The 20,627-nt window shown below is 39.4% G+C and overlaps 1 protein-coding gene across 1 annotated transcript in view; it reads right to left on the reverse strand.

Moving 5' to 3' along the window:
* Positions 1-20,627, reverse strand: part of LOC125914924 (beta-galactosidase-1-like protein 3) — a 59,557-nt gene that overhangs the window by 23,375 nt on the left and 15,555 nt on the right. Inside the window, 3 exon segments of the mRNA XM_049620627.1 lie at positions 14,832-14,896; positions 16,279-16,360; positions 17,798-17,890. Of these exon segments, the coding sequence (XP_049476584.1) occupies positions 14,832-14,896; positions 16,279-16,360; positions 17,798-17,890 (240 nt within the window).

Below are 20,627 nucleotides of genomic sequence, written 5' to 3' on the forward strand. Positions count from 1 at the left end.
CCAGCGAAGAAATGGGTAGAAGACATGAATACAGACTTTTCCAAAGACATCCAGATGGCTAACAGACACATGAAAAGATGCTCAAAAAACCAAGAAAGATCTCAAATCAACAACCTAACATTATATCTCAAGGAACTAAAAAAAGAACAAATTAACCCAAAGTTAATAGAAGAAAGGCAATATTGGGGCCCCTGGGTGGCTCAGTCGGTTAAGCACCCGACTTTAGCTCAGATCATGATCTCACAGTTTGTGAGTTTGAGCCTCTCATCGGGCTCTGCACTGACAGCTCAGAGCCTGAAGCCTGCTTCAGATTTGATTCTCTTCTCTCTCTCTCTCTCTCTCTCTCTCTCTGTCTCTCTCTCTGTCTCTCTCAAAAATAAGATAAAAACATTTTAAACGTTTTTAAAAAGAAGAAAGAAAATATTAAAGATCAGAGTAGAAATAAATGAGAGACTAAAAACACAATAAAAAGATCAATGAAACTAAGAGCTGTTTTCTTTTTCAAGATTGACAAAATAGAAAAAGCTTTGGGTAAACTTACCAAGAAGATAGAGGACTCATATAAATAAAATCAGAAATGAAAGAGGACATACAATTGATAGCACAAATATACAAGGAAAACAAGAGACTGCAATGAACAATTATATGCTAAAAAATTGGACAACCAAGATGAAATACATAAGTGTCTAGAAACATACAACCTGCCAAGGCTGAATGATGAAGATATAGAGAATCTAATACATCCCAATAAACAAAAGTCCAGAACCAGATGGATTAACTGGTGAATACTTCCAAACATTTAAAGAATAACTAGTGCAAATCCTTTTCAAACTCTTCCAAAAAATATAAGGAGGGAATATTTTTAAAAACATTTTCCAAGGCCAACATTACCCTGATATCAAAACCAAGCATACTTCAAGAATAGAAAATAGTAAGCCAATATACTTGAAGAATGTATATCCAAAAATCTTCAACAAAATATTAGCAAACTGAGTTCAACAATACATTAAAAGAATCACTCACCATGATCAACTGGGATTTATCCCTACAATGCAAGAAGGTTTAACAACCACAAATCAAACAATGTAGAATAGAATTGAGAGCCCAGAAATAAATCCATGCATATATGGTCAATTAATTTATAACAAAGGAGCCAAGAATACAAAACGGGGAAAGAATATTCCCTTTGATAAACGGTGTTAGGAAAACAGGACACCCACATGTAGAAGAATGAAACTGGACCCCTATCTTATAACTTACACAAAGGCTAACTCAAAATAAATTAAATACTTGAATGTAAGACCCAAAACCATGGAATTCCTAAAAGAAAACATAGGCAGTAAGCTCCTTGACATTGGTCTTGGCAATGATTTTTGGATCTGACATCAAAAGCAAAGGCAACAAACAAAAAAATAAACAAGTGGTATCACATCAAACTAAACAGCTTCTGTTCAGCAAAGGAAACCATTAACAAAATGAAAAGGCAACCTACTTAATGGGATAAAATACTTGCAAATCATCTATCTGATAACCACTTAATATCCAAAATACCTAAAGAACTCATACAACTCAATAGCAAAAAAAAAAAAAAAAAAAAACCCAAATAGCTGATTAAAAACTGGGCAGAAGTTCTGAATAGACATTTTTCCAGAGAAGAAATATAGATAGGGAACAAATACATGGAAATATGCTCAACATCACTAATCATCCAGGGAAATGTGAATCAGAACCACAATGAGATATCATCTCGCACCGGTCAGAAAAACAAGAAATAAGTGTTGGTGATTATGTAGAGACAAGGGAACACAGTGTTGATGGGAATGTAATATCTGTGGAACCGCTATAGAAAACAATGCAGAGGTTCATCAAAACATCAATAATAGAAATACCATATGATCTAGCAATTCCACATCTGGGTATTTATCATAAAAAAATTAAAACACTAACTCAAAAAGATATACACACCCCCATGTTTATTGCAGCATTATGCAATAGCCAATGTATGAAAACAACCTAGGGGTCCATTGATGGATGAATGGATAAAGAAGATGTGCTATATATAAGAGAATTTAAATATTTCAGCCACAAAGAAAAATGAAATCTTGCCATTTGTGACAATATGGATGGACCTGAGCGCATTGCACAAAGTGAAGTAAGTCAAATAGAGAAAGACAAACACCACATGATCTCACTTATATGTAGAATATTTTTTTAAAAAGTTAAAAACCAACAACAAAAAACAAAGCTCAGAGATACAGAGAACATACTGTTGGTTGCCAGATTGTGGGGGGGGGGTATGTAGTTGGGGGGTTGGGTGAAATAGGTAAAGGGGGTCAAAAAGTATAAATTTCTAGTTACAAAACAAGTCATGGGGATGTAACACACAGCATGGTGACTATAATTGATAATACTGTATTCATATATGAACATTGCTGACAGTAGATCTTAAAAGTTCTCATCACAAGAAAAAAAATTGTTACTAAGTGTGGTATCGCATGTTAACTAGACTTATTATAGTGATTTTTTTCACAATATAGAAAAATATCAAATCATTATGTTATATACATGTAACTAATATAATATTATATGTCAATTATACCTCAGTAAAAAAAAGAAATCATAAAGGAAAAAAAACAACCAAAAAATAATAATGAACACTTAGAAAAAAAAGAGGGGGAGAAAAATCTATGAGCACCCCTAAATGGGTAAATCCTAAACTGATACAATGATAGTTTTATCCCGAGTATGGTTATTCTCTTATCTTCAGTCATTTCTCATTGTCTTTTTAAAGATGTTCAAAAGAACATAGGGAAACATATTGAGCTAGCATCCCTGGGGGCCTGTGTGGGGTGGATCTTACACCTTTTTTTGGTAATCTTTATTTATATTTGAGAGAGAGAGCACAGGTAGGGGAGGGGCAGAGAGAGAGAGAGAGGGAGACACAGAATCTGAAGCAAGCCCCTGGCTCTGAACTGTCAACACAGAGACTAATGTGGGGCTCCAACTCACAAACCATGAGATCATGACCTGAGCAGAAGTCGGACACTTAACCAACTGAGCCACCCAGGCACCCTGGTGGGTCTTAGGCCTTTATGAAGGTTTTACCTACACAAATTCCACCACATGTTCTGAGGGAAAATTGGGGAGAATCCTCAGTAACTTTCTGTTACAGGTGAATTGCCCTCCCCCAATTCATATATTGAGGTCCTAACTTCCAGGACCTCAGAATGTGACTATATTTGGAGACAGGATTTTTAAAGAAGTAATTAAGTGAAAAAGAGGTCAGTAGGGTAAGCCATAATCCAAAATGAGTGGTGTCTATAAAAAATGGAAATTTAAATACATACAAAAATAGAGGAAAGACCATGTGAAGACACAAGGAGGAGAAGATGACCATCTACAGGCCAAGGAGAGAATCTCAGATAGAAACAACTCTGTGGGCACCTTGATCTTTGACATCTAAGCCTCTAGAATTTTGAAAAGATACATGTCCATTGTTTAAGCACCTAGTCTGTCGTGTTCTATTATTGCAGGCCAAGGAAACTAGTACAGATTTTGGTACCAAGAAATGGGGTACTGCAGTGACTTGTTATTAGTTAACAAATACCTAAAGATATGGAAGTGGCTTTGGAACTGGGTAATGGGTAGAGGCTGGATGAACCTTGAAGTACATGCTTTAAAAAAAAAAAGCCTAGATTTCCTTGAAGGGAATGTAAATAGAAATACGGACTTAAAGGCAATTTTGGTGAGAGCTCAGAAAAATATGAGGAGAGCTGGAGAGAGAGCTTGTATCATCATAGAGAATAAAAATGTCATCATAAACAGATTGTTGTTAGAAATATGAATGTTAATGATGCTTCTGATGAGATCTCAGGTGGAAATTAGTAAATGTTATTAGAAAATGGAAAGGAAAGTCGATCCTTCTTATAAAATGGCAAATAACTTGGATAAATAGAGTTCTAATATTTTGTGGAAAGCAGAACTTGCAATTGATGAACCTCAATATTTAGATGAGGAGATTCCTAAGAAAATGTTGATGGGCATGGCCTGGTTTCTCCCTGTTCCTTATAGTGAAATATAAGAAGACAGAGATAAATTGAGGAAGGAATTTTTTTAATATGAAATTTATTGTCAAATTGGTTTCCATACAACACCCAGCGCTCATCCCAACAAATGCCCTCCTCAATACCCCTCACCCACACTCCCCTCCCTCCCACCCCCCATCAACCCTCAGTTTATTCTCAGTTTTTAAGAGTCTCTTATGTTTTGGCTCCCTCCCTCTCTAACCTTTTTTTTTTTTCTTCTCCTCCCCCATGGTCTTCTCTTAAGTTTCTCAGAATCCACATAGGAGTGAAAACGTATGCTATCTGTCTTTCTCTGTATGACTTATTTCACTTAGCATAACACTCTCCAGTTCCATCCACATTGTTACAAAAAGCCATATTTCATTCTTTCTCATTGTCAAGTAGAATTCCATTGTGTATATAAACCACAATTTCTTTATCCATTCATCAGTTGATGGACATTTGGGCTCTTTCCATAATTTGGCTATTGTTGAAAGTGCTGCTATAAACATTGGGGTACAAGTGCCCCTATGCATCAGCACTCCTGTATCCCTTGGGAAAATTCCTATCAGTGCTTTTGGTGGGTCATAGGGTAGATCTATTTTTAATTTTTTGAGGACTCCACACTTTTCCAGAGAGGCTGCACCAGTTTGCATTCCCACCAACAGTGCAAGAGGGTTCCCGTTTCTCCACATCCTTGCCAGCATCTATAGTCTCTGAATGAAACTAGACCACTTTCTTACACCATTCACAGAAATATACTCAAAATGGATAAAGGACCTGAATGTGAGACAGGAAACCATCAAAACCCTAGATGAGAAAGCAGGAAAAAACCTCTCTGACCTCAGCCGCAGCAACTTCTTACTTGACACATCCCCAAAGGCAAGGGAATTAAAAGCAAAAATGAACTATTGGGACCTCATGAAGATAAAAAGCTTACTCACTGCAAAGGAAACAATCAACAAAACTAAAGGCAACCAATGGAATGGGAAAAGATATTTGCAAATGACCTATCGGACAAAGGGCTAGTATCCAAAATCTATGAAGAACTTACCAAACCCAACACCCAAAAAACAAAGAATCCAGTGAAGAAATAGGAAGAAAACATGAATAGACGCTTCTCTAAAGAAGACATCCAGATGGCCAACAGGCACATGAAAAGATGCTCAATGTCACTCCTCATCAGGGAAATACAAACCAAAACCACACTCAGATACCACCTCACACCAGTCAAAGTGGCTAAGAGGAAGGAATTGTTAAGCAAAAAAGGAACATGGGGCACCTGGGTGGCTCAGTCAGTTAAGCTCAGGTCATGATCTCACAGTCCATGGATTCAAGCCTCACATCAGGCTCTGTGCTGACAGCTCAGAGCCTGGAGCCTCCTTCGGATTCTGTGTCTCCTTGTCTCTCTGCCTCTGCCCCACTCATGCTCAGTCTCTCTCTCTCTCCCTCTCTCTCTCAAAAATAAATAAACATTAATTTTTTTAAAGGAACCAGAACCTGAAGATTTGTAAAATTCTTGGCCTATGTATATTGTAAAACAATGAGAAAGTGTGATTACAGAATATCGAGGATGTGGCTGGACAATCATTTGCTACAGAGGTTGTTGGTGTATGGCTGATGGATCCATTCAGCCATATCAACAGAAGCCAGAAATAGAGATGGAGCTATCTAGGAAAGATGTAAGGATGACCCTCTTGTCTAATGGCTTGGACTCCCATGAATTGTACAGGAGGCCAACAGATTTTTAAAAATTTCATTCTAGCAGAAATGCTACTTGCTTGGACTGAAGGTGGCAGAGCTGAGACAAAATGAAGGAAAGATGTCAGACTTCTGAGATTCTACAGGATGTGTCAATAGAGCTTGTCACAGACTTTGAGTCTGGAGTTCTCTCTTGTCCAGCAAGAGAGCAGATGCAGAATTGAATACGAGAGAGGCTAATGTCTGGGAGGAGACAAGAGCCCCAAACTGGGGTTTTGTCTCTGTATTTATTGAGCTTTCAAGGTTTTACATTTGTGGTGAACATACAGAAGAAAACAAATAAGATAGTGACTATTAACTTGTGTGTGTAAGAAGCAAAGGGTTTTGGGGCGGGCGGGTGGTGAGTGGTGTTTGAAGTTGAGATTAAAGCACAATGATATATTGGCACCAGATGCCAGATGGACAGTTTCTCTGTGGGCGATACAGCCAAGTAGCTGTTATCTCTAAAGTTTAAGATTGCTGGAGCATGCTGCCTCAAGGTTAACAAGGCACCCTTTTCACTAGCTAATCTTGGGTGCTTTTGCCCCATAGCTTTCTACCTCTAATTTTTCTTGGACATTTTCATCCTGGGGAGGCGGCTTTTCACCCTAAGCCTTGTTTTGCTTGATGACTAACCTTGGGCGCTTTTGCCCTGTGGCAGTTTTCTGCTGTAAGCCTTGTTAACCCATTGGTGCAGGCATACAGAATTCTTAAACTTATTTCCCACAAGAGCTATGGGGCTACAAACATGCATTACCCTTCAAAAAAAAAAAAAAAAAAAGAGGAATGACCCTGAAGGTTGTTGAGAGGTCAGCAGGCCAGCATTACTACTGTGGGAACAGAGGGCATAGGCTCAGTGGATGAGGATGTCATGTCTTTTTCTTGGTTCCAGAGGAGTCAGGACCACTGCGCAGGGCTGAGGATGTGGGGCTGTCACCCAGGTGGACCTGAAAGGAGGCCCATCCTGGTAGACACAGAGAACAGAGAATTATTATTGTCTTAAAATCTAATTATTATTCTGAAGCCTTAAAATCTAATGTAATTGACCCTACAAGGTTTTGTACTTGTTTAGGAACCGTGACCCCTTTCTTCTTTTCAATTTCTCCCTTTTCAAATGAGATTGTCTGTCCTATGTCTGTCCTACATTGTATTTTGGAAGCAGATAACTTGCTACCTGGTTCCACAAGTTCACACTTGAAGAAGCACTTTACCTAGGATGAATAATATCTGGAGTATCATCTCTACCTGACTTAGATGATATTTAGATGAGATTTTGGACTCAGAACTGATGCTGAAATGAAAAAAAATTGGACGTTGGGTCTCCTGGGATGAGGTTAATATATTTTGCATGCAGAAGGACCTGAATCTGGGTGAGGGCAGAAAGTTATGGGCTGAATTGTGCCACCACCTCCCCCCATTTATACTGAAATTCTAATCCCTAGTACCTCGGAAAATGACTATATTTGGGAAAAGTGTATTTAAACAGGAAAATGTTTAATTTTAGGTTAAATGTTTTGGAAAATGTTTAGTTAAGATTAAATGAAATTATTAGGGTGGGCCCTAATCCAATACCACTAGTATCCTTATAAGAAGAGATTAGCATTCAGACATACACAGAGGGACAACTTTGTGGCGATGCAGGGTGAAGTCAGCCACTTACAGGCCAAGGAGAACAGCCTCAGAAGAAACAAATCCTTCTGACACCTTGATCTCAGATTCTAGCCTCCAGAACTGTGAGAAGATAAATGTTGTTTAAGCCACCAAGTCTGCAGTACTTTGATTTCATTCCTGGTACTGGTTGGGGAAGGGGAGCAGCAGCCACTACCAAATCTCCCACAGCCCTCATTTCTAGGGAACAAAAGCCTTAATCTGCAGAGACAAGAGCAAGAAAAGCTGTCATCTTAGGGCACTGGTGAAAACCTGCTTCCTGGAAACAGAAGCAGGAAAAAAAACTACAAAACAAACCACTAGTGTTGGGAGAAGAGTAAGAAACTATGCGGGGCCTGGAACTACAGCTCAGGGAGAAACAGGAGCATTTGCAAAGGTCAGCCCCTCAGACCCAGGCACATGGTGACTAAGACCAAGGCTCAACCAGAACATCAGGGAATGCATTCCTTCCCTCACCATCAGGCTAACCAGTGTAGAGAATAGATAACATGCAGTAGAGCTAGCAGTGCTGAGAAGAACAGACTCTCTCTGGGGTACAATGCAAAGGGAAGAACCAAAGCCAAGGGGAGCTCAGACATAGAGATGGTACTAGAGGAATTTGAAGCCTATGATGCAAGGAGGATAAACTTAGAAATAACAAACTTCAAATTTAACCCAATTCCCTACTAAATTAACACAAAAGCCCCACATTAAAAGCCTAGCAGGGGGCACCTGGGTGGCTCAGGCGGACTCTTGATTTTGGCACAGGTCATGATATCATGGCCCATCAGTTCAAGCTCTGTGTTCGGCTCTGTGCTGACAGTGCACAGCCTGCTTGGGATTCTCTCTCTCCTTCTCTCTCTGCCCCTCCTCCATGCATTCTCACTCTCTTTCTCTCTCTCTCCCTCTCTCTCAAAATAAATAAATAAACTTAAAATAAAAAGCCTAGCAGAAAGACATGCTTATGTCGAAGACAATATCTATGTCCCACACAAGATGTTCCATTTTCATTAAAAAACTATGAGTCATACGAAAAGGCAAGGAAAAAAACATACTTTGAAGAGACAAAGCAATAATCAAGAACAGTCTCAGATAGGACACAGATGTTGTAATTAAACAGTGAATTTAAAATAGGCATTTATCCACGGGAGATGGGTGTGCTGGTTCGAAGGGACACATACACCCCCATGTTTATAGCAGCACTATCAACAATAGCCAAAGTATGGAAAGAGCCCAAATGTCCATCAATGGAAGAATGGATAAAGAAAATGTGGTATATATATATAATGGAGTATTACTCGGCAATCAAAAAGAATGAAATCTTGCCATTTGCAACTATGTGGATGGAACTGGAGGGTATTAGGCTAAGTGAAATTAGTCAGAGAAAGACAAAAATCATATGACTTCACTCATATGAGGACTTTAGGAGGCAAAACAGATGAACATAAGGGAAGGGAAACAAAAATAATATAAAAACAGGGAAGGGGGCAAAACAGAAGAGACTCATAAATATGGAGAACAAACTGAGGGTTACTAAAGGGGTTGTGGGAGGGGGGGATGGGCTAAATGGGTAAGAGGCACTAAGGAATCTACTCCTGAAATCAATGTTGCACTATATGGTAACTAATTTGGATATAAATTTAAACAAATTTTAAAAATGTTAAAAAAAATAAAATAATGATGATTAATATGATAAAGGTTGCAATAGAAACAGGTAGATACCATGCAAAATAATATGGGTAATTTTAGCTGAGAGATGGAAGCTATAGGAATGGAATTGAAAAACTAGAAATCAAAAACACAGTAACAGAAATGAGGAAGTCCTTCAGTGAGCTCACTGGTGAAGTCAACAAAGGAGAAGAATGAATCAGTGTACTTAAAGAGAAGCTAATAGAAATCAACCAAACTGAACTTAAAAATAAAGAGAAAAAGAGTAGGGGGAAAAACAGCATCCAAGCAGTTTGAGACAATATTAAATGATCTAATGTACACATAATTGGACCTGCAGAAGAAGAAAGAGAGAAGAGAGGAAATATTTGAATAAGTAATGGTTGACAATTTTCTAAAATTAATTACAGACACCAAACCACAGATCCATTCTGTGAGAATATCAAGCAGGATAAACTCTAAGAAGCAAACCACACCTAAGTATATTATACTCAAGCTTCTAAAAGCTACAGACAATGAGAAAATTCTGAAGGCAGTCAGAGAATAAAAGACAAATTACCTGCAAAAGCCACAGATAAGAATTAATATCAGAAACCATGAAAACAAAAACAAAAACAAAACAAACAAACAAAAAAAACCCACAATAGAATGTCATCTTTAAAATGAGTATTTAGGAATATATTATTGTAAGATATTATTACTACATGTGAAGCAGTTCACTATTTGAAAGTACTTTCAGATTAATTTAACATGTATATTTCAAATCCTTGGGCAACAGCTAAAACTTAAAACCTGAGAAAAGAAATTAGTCCATAGAGGAGATAAAATTTAATCATAAAAACTGCTCAATTAACTGAAGGGGGATAAAAAAGGAACATAACAAATGGGACAAATAGAAAAGAATTAGCAAGATGATAGATTTTAATCCAACTATATCAATAATCACTTTAAACGTGAATTATCTAACCATATCAGTTAAGAGACAAAAACTGTCAGGTTGAATCTTTGAAAATGTAATACAGGGGCGCCTGGGTGGCTCAGTCGGTTAAGCATCCAACTTCGGCTCAGGTCATGATCTCGCAGTTCGTGAGTTCGAGACCCGCGTCAGGCTCTGTGCTGACAGCTCGGAGCCTGGAGCCTGCTTCACATTCTGCGTCTCCCTCTCTCTCTGCCCCTTCTCTGCTCATGCTCTGTCTCTCTCTGTCTCAAAAATAAATAAACATTAAAAAAAATTTTTTTAATGTAATACATAATTATATGCTATCTACAAGAAATCCACTTTAAATACAAATACTTAAAAAAAGGTAAAAAGTAAAAAGATAAAGAAAGATACAGAATGCAAACACTAACCAAAAGAAAGGTAGAATAGCTATATTTATATCAGCCAAAGCAGACCTCAAAACAAGGAACAGAGGGACGCCTGGGTGGCTCAGTCAGTTAAGACTCCAACTCTTGATTTCAGTTCAGGTCATGATCTCATGGTTCATGAGATTGAGGCCTGTGTCAAGCTTTGCACTGACAGCACGGAGTCTGCTTGGGGTTCTCTCTGTCCCCCTCTCACTCTGCCCCTCCCTCACTCACTCTCTCTCAAAATAAATAAATAAACATTTTTTTAAAAACAACATTAAAGGAATTCACCCAAGAGATACACAAGTGCTGATCCATAGGGGCACTTGCACCCCAATGTTTACAGCAGCACTTTCAACAATAGCCAAATTATGGAAAGAGCCTAAATGTCCATCAACTGACAATGGATAAAGAAGATGTGGTTTATATATACAATGGAATACTCCTTGGCAATGAGAAAGAATGAAATCAGGCCATTTGCAGCAATGTGGATGGAACTGGAGGGTATTATGCTAAGTGAATCAGGCAGAGAAAGACAGATACCATATGTTTTCACTCTTATGTGGATCCTGAGAAACTTAACAGAGAACCATGGGAGAGGTCAAGAGGGGGAAAATGTTACAGAGAGGGAGGGAGGCAAACCATAAGAAACTCTTAAATACTGAGAATAAACTGAAGGCTGATGGGGGGTGGGAGGGAGGGGAAAGTGGGTAATGGGCATTGAGGAGGGCACCTGTTGGGATGAGCACTGGGTGTTGTATGGAAACCAATTTGACAATAAAATATAAATAAATAAATAAATGAATGAATAAATAAATAAATTTACAAAAAAAAAAAAAAAAACCACAAGGAAGGCGCGCACCTGGGTGGCTCAGTTGGTAAGCAGCTGTCTTCGGCTCAGGTCATGATCTCATAGTTTGTGAGTTCGAACCCCAATTTGGACCTCTGCTGTCAGCACAGAGCCCTCTTCAGATCATCTGTCCCCTCTCTCTCTACCCCTCCCCTGTTTGTGCTCTCTCGGTTTCTCTCTCCTAAAAATATACATTTTTTAAAAACTAAAGGTAGCCATTAAATAATAATAAAGGGGTGAATTCTCCAAGAAAATATAATTCTAAATGTGCATACACCTAAAAACAGAGCTTCAAAATATAGAAGACAAAAATGGATAGATCTGAAAGGGCGAATAAACAAATCTACAATAATATTTAGAGATATCAACACTCTTCTCTTAATAGTTAATAAAAAAGTGGGTAGAAAATCAATAAGAATAGCAATTACCTGAACAGTAAAATCAATCAACTTGAGTCAATGGAAATTTACGAACAAATGCAAAATACACATTCTTCTCAAATATACATGGAACATTCACCAAAACGACCATATTATGAGCCATAAAACAAACTTTAAGAAACGTAAAAAGAACAGAAATCATATAAAGTATACTCTCAGATTTTAACACTATTAAAGTATAAATCAATAACAGAATAATACCTGGAAAATCCTCCAGGATTCAAAAATTAAGCAACATACTTCTGATACATACAATGAAGATTAAGCCTCAGGGGAAATTTTTAAATGTTTTGAAAATTTTTTGAAACATTTTTGAATATGAAAATACAGCATATCAAAATTGGTGGGATATAGCAAAAATAGTGCATTCAGGGAAATTTATAGCCATAAGTGCTCATATTGGAAAAGAAAAAGTCTCAAATCAGCAATCTAAGCTTCCACTAAACAAACAAACAAACAAACAAACAACACCTAGAAACAGTAAAGCCAATTCAGTCCAAAGGATGCAAAACAGAAAATGTGAAAGATGAGAGAAATCAATGAACCAGAAAACAGGAAAAAATGAAGCGAAAATTAAAAAAGCCAAAAAACTAGTTCTCTGAAGAGACTAATAAAACTGGTAAACTTCTAGTTACACGACCGAGATAAAAAGATGAAAAGAGAAGACACGAAGTTACTAATATGGGGAATGAAAGAAGGGCCACCACTACCAACAACAAAGACATACAAGGATATCAACAGAATATCACAAACAATTCTGTGACCATTAATTCATAAACTTAGATGAAATAGAATAGAATAAATCCTTGAAAGACATAAACTACTAAAACTCGCTCAAGAAGAAATAATCTAAATTGTGCTACATCTATTAGAGAAAAGAAATTTCTAGTTAAAAGTCTTTTAAAAAAGAAAACTTCAGAGGCGCCTGGGTGGCTCAGTTGGTTAAGCATCTGACTTTGGCGTAGGTCATGATCTTACTGTTTCGTGGGTTCAAGCCCCGCATCCAGCTCTGTGCTGACATCTCAGAGCCTGGAGCCTGCTTCAAATTCTGTGTATTCCTCTCTTTCTTCCCATCCTGACTCACTCTCTCTCGCTCTCTCAGATAAATAAACATTTAAAAAAATTTTTTTAAAAAAAGGAAACTTCCGGTCCAGACGGTTTCACTGGTGGATTTTACCAAACATTAAATAAGAAATGCTATCAATTCTGTACAATTTCTTCCAGAAAATAGGAAAGGAAGCCATTACTCTGACTCTAAAATAAAGACATTTCAATAAAAGAAAACCAAAGACCAATATTCCTCGTGAACATGGAAGCAAAACTTCTCAATAAGACATGAACAAATTGAATCCAGCAGTATATAAAATGAAAATACAGGGGCACCTGGGTGGCTCAGTCGGTTAAGCGGCCGACTTCAGCTCAGGTCATGATCTCACGGTCAGTGAGTTCGAGCCCCGCGTCGGGCTCTGTGCTGACAGCTCGGAGCCTGGAGCCTGTTTCAGATTCTGTGTCTCCCTCTCTCTGACCCTCCCCCGTTCATGCTCTGTCTCTCTCTGTCTCAAAAATAAATAAACGTTAAAAAAAATTTTTTTTAAATGATAATACAATTGAGTAGGATTATTCCCAGGAATACAAGACTGAATCAAACTTTAAAATTAATGTTAGCCATATTAGTTACAAAGAAGGACATATGAGAAAAACTGCATGAACTTTGGCTTTGTCTATGACCTTAGACATAGGATACAAGAGCATGATCCACTTGGCTATCAAAAGGAATCAGGTACTGATTCATGCTACAGTACAGATGAAAATTAAAAACATCAAGCAAGAAGCCAGATGCAAAAGACTAGTAACTGTATGATTCCATTTATATTATATGTCTAGAAAAGACAAATTTATAGAGATGAAAAGCAGACCAGTGTTTGCCTAGGGCTGGAGATGGCAACAGGGGATTTACCATAAATGAAGATGAGAAAATTCTTTAGATTGTGGGAATGGTTATAAAAATCTATATTGAATTGTATATTTATAATGGGTGAATTTAATGGTGTATAAATTATATTTCAACAAAGCTACTTTTAAAAAAAGTGACAAGAGAAAAAGAACCAACAGCAAAAAAGAGACTTATTACAGCAATTAAAAACTAGATAACCATAGATCCAGCTCTGGCAGAGTCCCTTCTTTTTACTAGGTCAAAAGCTGTGTAGAAATTAGTGAGAAGAGGAAATAAGATCAATTTGTTCTTTAATTAAAACTTGTGTAGGAGGGTATAGGGCACTGGAGGAAGCACCATGGGGCCAAGTGCCATACTCTGCAGGACTGAAGAAGGATTTCCTGTATAAGTGAGAAGAGCAGAGAGGGCTGGGCCTGGAAAGGAAGATTGCATCAGGTCACACCAGGCTTTGCAGGCTATGGCATGGGTTTTGGATTATGCTGGGAACAAAAGGAGACCCAGGAAAGTGTGTTAAGCAGAGGAAACTATAATCACGTTTGGTCTGTAAGAGCTCGATCCAGCTGTTATGTGGAGAAAGGATATAATCCTCAAAGGCATGGACTATGGTTTGTCCATCCTTGAAACTATTACAGGGGACCACCCACTGAGAGGAAACTGGAGCTACTAAATCCATGGTTGTTAATGAATTCATGTACAATAGTCATTCATTCCCATAATTTGCAGAGTCTGGCTGAAAAAGGCTGACTCTGACAAAGCTATGTATGAGCCCTCTGTCAGCAATGTATTTAGCCCATTTCTGAGGTCTGTCTTTGGAGAAGAAAAAGAACATCATCTCCCTCTGACTTATGTCACATAATCCCCTCTTCCTCCCTCTGATCATCTCCATAAGGTGCTTCACTAACAGTGGTGATAGAAGCAGGACTTACTCCTCATTCCCCATGACAAAAGGCATAAGCTCCCCAAATTGCTTTGGAACCCAACTGAGGCTCTGGGGAGATGGGGAGCAGGGAAGCAGAAGTCTTTTTTTAAGCCTGCTGTTCTCACTCAGTACCAGGTGCACAGGCTAAGGAGATTTGGGCAGGCAAAGGAGCAAAGACTCTTCATCTTTAAGACAGCCTTACCTGCACCTGGGAAAGCTGCTTGAAATCATTCATCTGAAATGTGTTCATATTGATGGTGGCCAGAACTAAAGAGAGAAGAGACAGGTGCTGAATGAGGTACTGTGACAGTGCCACCAGGGAATGGTTGGAGGCCCACACCTTGTACACAGAAGGAATTTGGGCCAAGTAACAAGGATGAGACACTACTTTTATTCCACTTTGCAAAGTACAAAAGGCTGCCACACATGTCCTGATATCACTGGACACTTGTAAGGACAATGCAAGATAAGAAGGGTAGGTAAGGGGTGCCTGGGTGGCTCAGTCAGTTAAGCGTCCAACTTTAGTTCAGGTCATGATCTCACAGTTTGTGGATTTGAGCCCCAACTTGGGATCCATGCTGACAGTGCAGAGCCTGCTTAGGAGTCTCTGATTGTCCCTCTCCCACCTGCACTTTCTCTCTCAAAATAAATAAATACACTTAATTTTTTTTAAAGGCAGTTAAAATTAACCATATTTTTTGTAGAAAACTAGAACAGGACAAGATCATATAACTTGATTAGACCTAGGAACTGAACACAGGTTTGCTGACCCAAGTTCAGCACACTTCCCAGTGTACTATAATAATGTGGAGAAGAGGGGCTCAGTTGGTTAAGTGTGCAACTCTTGATTTGGGCTCAGGTCAACTCAATTCTGTGAGTTGGAGCCCACATCGGGCTCTGTGCTGACAGTGCAGAGCTTACTTGGGATTCTCCCTCTTTGCCCTTCCCCTGCTTGCACTCTCTGTCTAAGAATAAATATATAAACTTAAAAAATAAATTCCTAGAAAAATAATGTGAGGAAGAGCCACCAAAAAGGAGGGGAGAAAAGTGGTATAAAGAAGTAGCTAGTCTTGAGCTAAGGACTACCTGACAGATACTCCCCTGTGCTCATCTGGCTGTTTATAATACCTTGGTCACTTCCCTCACTATCATCATCTTATGATTCTGGTCTGAACTGTTCTGTTACTTGACTCTCTACGATGAACTCTACTCCAAGTCCACAGTGAGTGGACTTCAAGATCCCAGACTGGGGCTTGGCCTAGGCAGCCTTCCTGACACACATCTATCTTCTGTTTCTCCATGTGGCTCTCCATGTTAGTGGAGAAGACCTGGATTCTAAGCCATGCCCAATACCAATATGAATTCTTAGCCCACAGAAAAATTATGAAAGACAAAAAAGTGTATTGAGGCCAGAAGAGCTTGTCTGTTTTAAAGACAAGAAGGGCAAGGGAGAGAGTTGGGGTTGGTAAGTGGACTCTTCACATGGACCTTGAGTCCTCATTCATTGTAATACCAAATTTCTGGAGTCCACTTCAATGAACATGGGAGAGACATCAGAGATATAGTTGGTTCTTTCTGAGGCTTGTTGAATATTCAAGCTGGCTGGCGAAGAGCCTCAATTCTTACTCAAAATGAGTCTAAATTTATACCTCCTTCTATGTAGCCTTTTAGCACGTGTTTTGCATCATCCGAGGTCATGAGCAGTTCCACAATCCCTCTTTCCAGCAGGGCCTGTTGGGAAAACTGACAAAATGAATCTACTTCCTTTGCTCCCATGGGAAGAAGGAAACATAAGGAAATTAGGAAACAAATACAGCTTGGGCTTGCTTGGACAGCATGTGAGCTAGAGAGAGGTTTGAGTTTAGAGTCTGACCATCTGCAATTCAGTAAATTGGGGGAATGTTGTTTGGTCTCTGTCTCAGCCTGTGTTGATCCCGGGAACCACAAGAGCAGCTAAGTATGGGTTCTGACATCCATGGCCACTGCCTCGAGGGGAAAAGCAAAAGGCTGAGTTTTATGAGGAAACACTTGAGGGAAACTCTAAATCCAAGAGAAAAAGAGAAGGCTTTCTCTTGAAGGGGAGAGTCCAAGGCTGTAGGGATCGCAGATAAATTTTGTAAAGTTTGGGTCCTACCCAGACACTAAAAGGAAGCAAGGAAGCCTGCCATGGCTTCAAAGAAGGGGGAATCTAATTTGCAAATTATATCTACTAAAGGCAGAGGAGCAGACACGTGGCCAGAGGGCAAAAGGACTTTGTGTTTTCTTTGTTAACTTCATGCCTGGCCCTGGGAGAAAAGTCAAGTGGCAAATTCTGAAAATCAAGAAAAAGCAATGCTAGCTGAATGAGATTACTTTGGGGAGATCTGATGTGATGCCCCTGAGAAAAATTAGGGAGGGGAATCCCTCACAGAACTTGTCCAGTACCAGAGGCTACAGCTGCAGGGCCAGAGCCAGGATGTATGGGAAGCCCAACCCTGCCTTCCTTCCTCTCTGGTCACCTTCTTGTTCTTTCTTTCCCATCTGGCAACTCCTCCCCACTGCTTTCCAGACCATCCCACCCAGGGGGTTCTGTGTGGACACAGCCAACATGCAACCCCAAGTTCTGCTCACCAACCTGGAGAGGAGGTCCAGTTTATATAAAACTCATCAGCTTCTTCACTGTGGGAAGTTAGGGACAGGAAGGGGCCCGAACCATCAGAAAGGCAACCAGGCAGGACTGCAGTTATTCCCTGGCCTGAGACATTCCCCCCATGGAGAAGCAAGGGCAAGCATGCATTTATGAGGAAAGAGTGTTAGCACTACAGGTCAGGAAGCCACAAGATGAGAGCCATGTTATTAAGTTCATGAAGCATTATTTATTTACTATGGATGTAAATTCACAAGCGCCCAGATTTAAGGAGAATTGTGGGTCATAGAGATAGCAACAGGAAAGAATCAACTTTCCACATCAATTTTTATCTCCTAATGAAGTTATTTGAGGAGACCCTGACAGCTGTGGCAATACTGAAGATTCACAGAGACACTGAACTTGATCTCACATATTCTCATCACCCACAGCACCTACCACAGGATCACCCATGCAACAGGGTCTCAGAAATGCATGCTTGTAAAAGTGTCAGAGTGAGGAAGAAAGCATGTAAATATGGGGACAAATCAAATGTTTCTTACCTTCTGAATATAAGGCATGTAATCTTTATCCTCGGCAAATGAACCATATTCATTCTCCACCTGCACTGCAATGATGGGGCCTCTCTTGCGATACTGAGAGACAAGCAGATCAAGGAAGAGTGTGAAGCTACTGGTGGAAAAAGCCTGGAGTCTCTGGGTTTCCTGCTAAGATCACATATCTGGTGCAGTAAGCTTTGATCCAAGTAGTTACCTCATGTTCCCTCGGTACTCCCTCTCCTCCAGGGCCCAGAGTCAGTCACCTCCAGTTGCCTCAGCTGTTGCACAGAGTTCCACCTTCCCTAGTCTTTGGATTTAAGCAACTCCTACAGTTTTCCCTCTTTTTCTCATACTGATTATCTTTTTTTCATACTAATTATCTGCTTAAATATGAATCCCAAACCTACAAACTCCCCTGCTTCCATGCCCACCCTATCTACTTTCCCCAGAATATGGAAGGGGCATCCCTCCCTCCTCCTGTCTTAGGATAATGCCACCACTCATGTATGGAGTCCCACTGCCTCCTACCACCTGCTTGGGAGCTTGGCTCTCTGCCCTGTTCCCTCTACCTTCTCTACTTTCAACCTTTCCTTCCAAACCAACTGCCCTCCATCATCATGGAAATTTATTCTGAACCATCACACTAGAGAGAGGGAGAGTAAACATGGACCCCAATCCTGTTCCCCCACCCACAGTTCTCTTGCTTTCTCATTTTAAAGAACCCTGTTTCTTGAAAGAATTACCAGTTGTCTACACTCACTGTCTCTGCTTTCTCACTTTGACTCCACTTCTCAAACCACAATGGTAAGTGTTCCAACGCCATCTTGCCACCTGTCATCAAGACTGACCTAGTGCTACTGAAATTATAAGTTTGCAATGTTTAACTTAATCTTTCAATGTTCTTCCACACTCAAGTGCAGAAGTCTCTCTTGATACTGAAGGCAGAGTGAGCTCTTGACAGCCTGACCACTTCACCCACCACATGGCTCCTTATTGCCTATGGAGTAAATGCCAATTTTAGAGTGATATTCCCTTTTGTACAATGGGACCCTAGCCCCTGAGTTGGAACAGAAGAGAATGAGTATGTGTAGTGGGTTTTCCTCTACAGCTTCACCTTTTGCCTCTTTCCCACCTCAGATTCTATGCTCCACACCAACTGCACTTCCTCCAGCTCTTCAGACTCTTCATTCTATCTCTTGTCCTCTGGTCTTCACCCATGATGGAGACTCCTGACCATTGCTAATGCCTGCCCACCCTTCAGGTCACTGTTTAAGTTACTTTTTCTGGAGAGCATGCCCTGAACCTTCCTTTCTCCTTGGCTGCTTACCCCTATGAGGGGTGTCCTGCACTTCTTCCACTGAAGCAACTATTCCTCAATTTGTAAGTGGTCATTGCCTCCATGGGACAGGGACAATGTCTGTCCTTCTCTCCATTGGAAGCTAAGCTCCTACACAGCAGCTGGCACATAGCAAGTGCTCAATAATTACTTGTTGAGTGAACCTAAGTATTCCTCATTGATGAAGTGAGAACAGTTGTTTGTATTATTGAACCATATCTTCTCCCCAACATGAAGGGTGAGATTTCTAAAATCCCCGTCACAGGAGAATTCACAGCTGACCTTACAAAACAAACAGGTTGAGAAGAATGAAAGTCCCAAGTAAAAGAGTAAATACACTATAAAAATTATTTAAATACAGTACTTAAAACAATGAAGGTAACCTAACAGAAAACATTAAAATACTAACAATTTAGTAATAATAGGTCTTTTAAATTTCATTTGCACTTATAATTCCTTGCTTCTTAAAAATTTCCTAAGATTTCTCACCTCATGATTTCAGTGGGATATTTATATATTTGCTTTGCTTGCTGCATCTGCACTAATGCTACATGGCATTTGTACTTGTGCTTGAACTTCTAGCCAAACATTCAAAGTCTTTCTAATTTTAAGGCTCAGAGATTTTTGCTCCTACATCAGGCCCCATCTAAATGCCAGAAACATATGGCTTTCAGCCTTTCTTGACTCTGCATAACAGACCCAGAGTTTAATTCTAAAGATGATGTCTTCTTCCCTGCAGCATTGCTCATCTCTCCTAAAGCTATACTACAGAGACATTATTCTTAATCTGTCTTTCCCTTTATTTCTATTCCTAATCTCCTGTTTCTTTTCTCAATAATTATTCCAATAGTAACTCACAATTCACAATTGAGAAGTAGTTATAAAGGGCTAGGTCCGTATCATATTTCCCCCAAAAAGAAGACTCTAATAAGCTCTTTATTGGTATTTATAAAAACATAATAACTGGTTTTTATCCCCACTCAAGTTATATCAAGAGATACACTCTTAAAATAAGATATATTTTTATTTAAATAATAACCATGTGTCTCCTCTTGTTTATAAGAAAGTTGTATTTAAAAAAAAACATAATGACCAAATAATTCCTGCCTTATAAACTTCAGGGTATAATATTTGTCCTTTATTGTTTTTATAGACTGGTCTTTGGGCTGTGGGTACCTTGCATAAGATGAGGAGACTCCATGAAGAAAGGAAAATGCATGGTATCTGTACTCTTTACATTTATGAAACTTAAACAAACTGGAATGTGAGCAAGAGAAAATATATCCACACAGGTACAAACTGATATGTGAACCAAGTTATGCATTATAGCATAAATTTAAAAAATCAAATGTCGACAGGAGAGAGGGAAGATGGCGGCGTAGGAGGACGCTGGGCTCACCTTGCATCCTGCTGACCACTTAGATTCCACCTACACCTGCCTAAACCCAGAAAACCGCCAGAGGATTAGCAGAACGGAGTCTCGGGAGCCAAGCGCAG

This window comes from Panthera uncia, chromosome D1 (assembly GCF_023721935.1).
Source record: "Panthera uncia isolate 11264 chromosome D1, Puncia_PCG_1.0, whole genome shotgun sequence".
Lineage (NCBI taxonomy): Eukaryota > Metazoa > Chordata > Mammalia > Carnivora > Felidae > Panthera > Panthera uncia.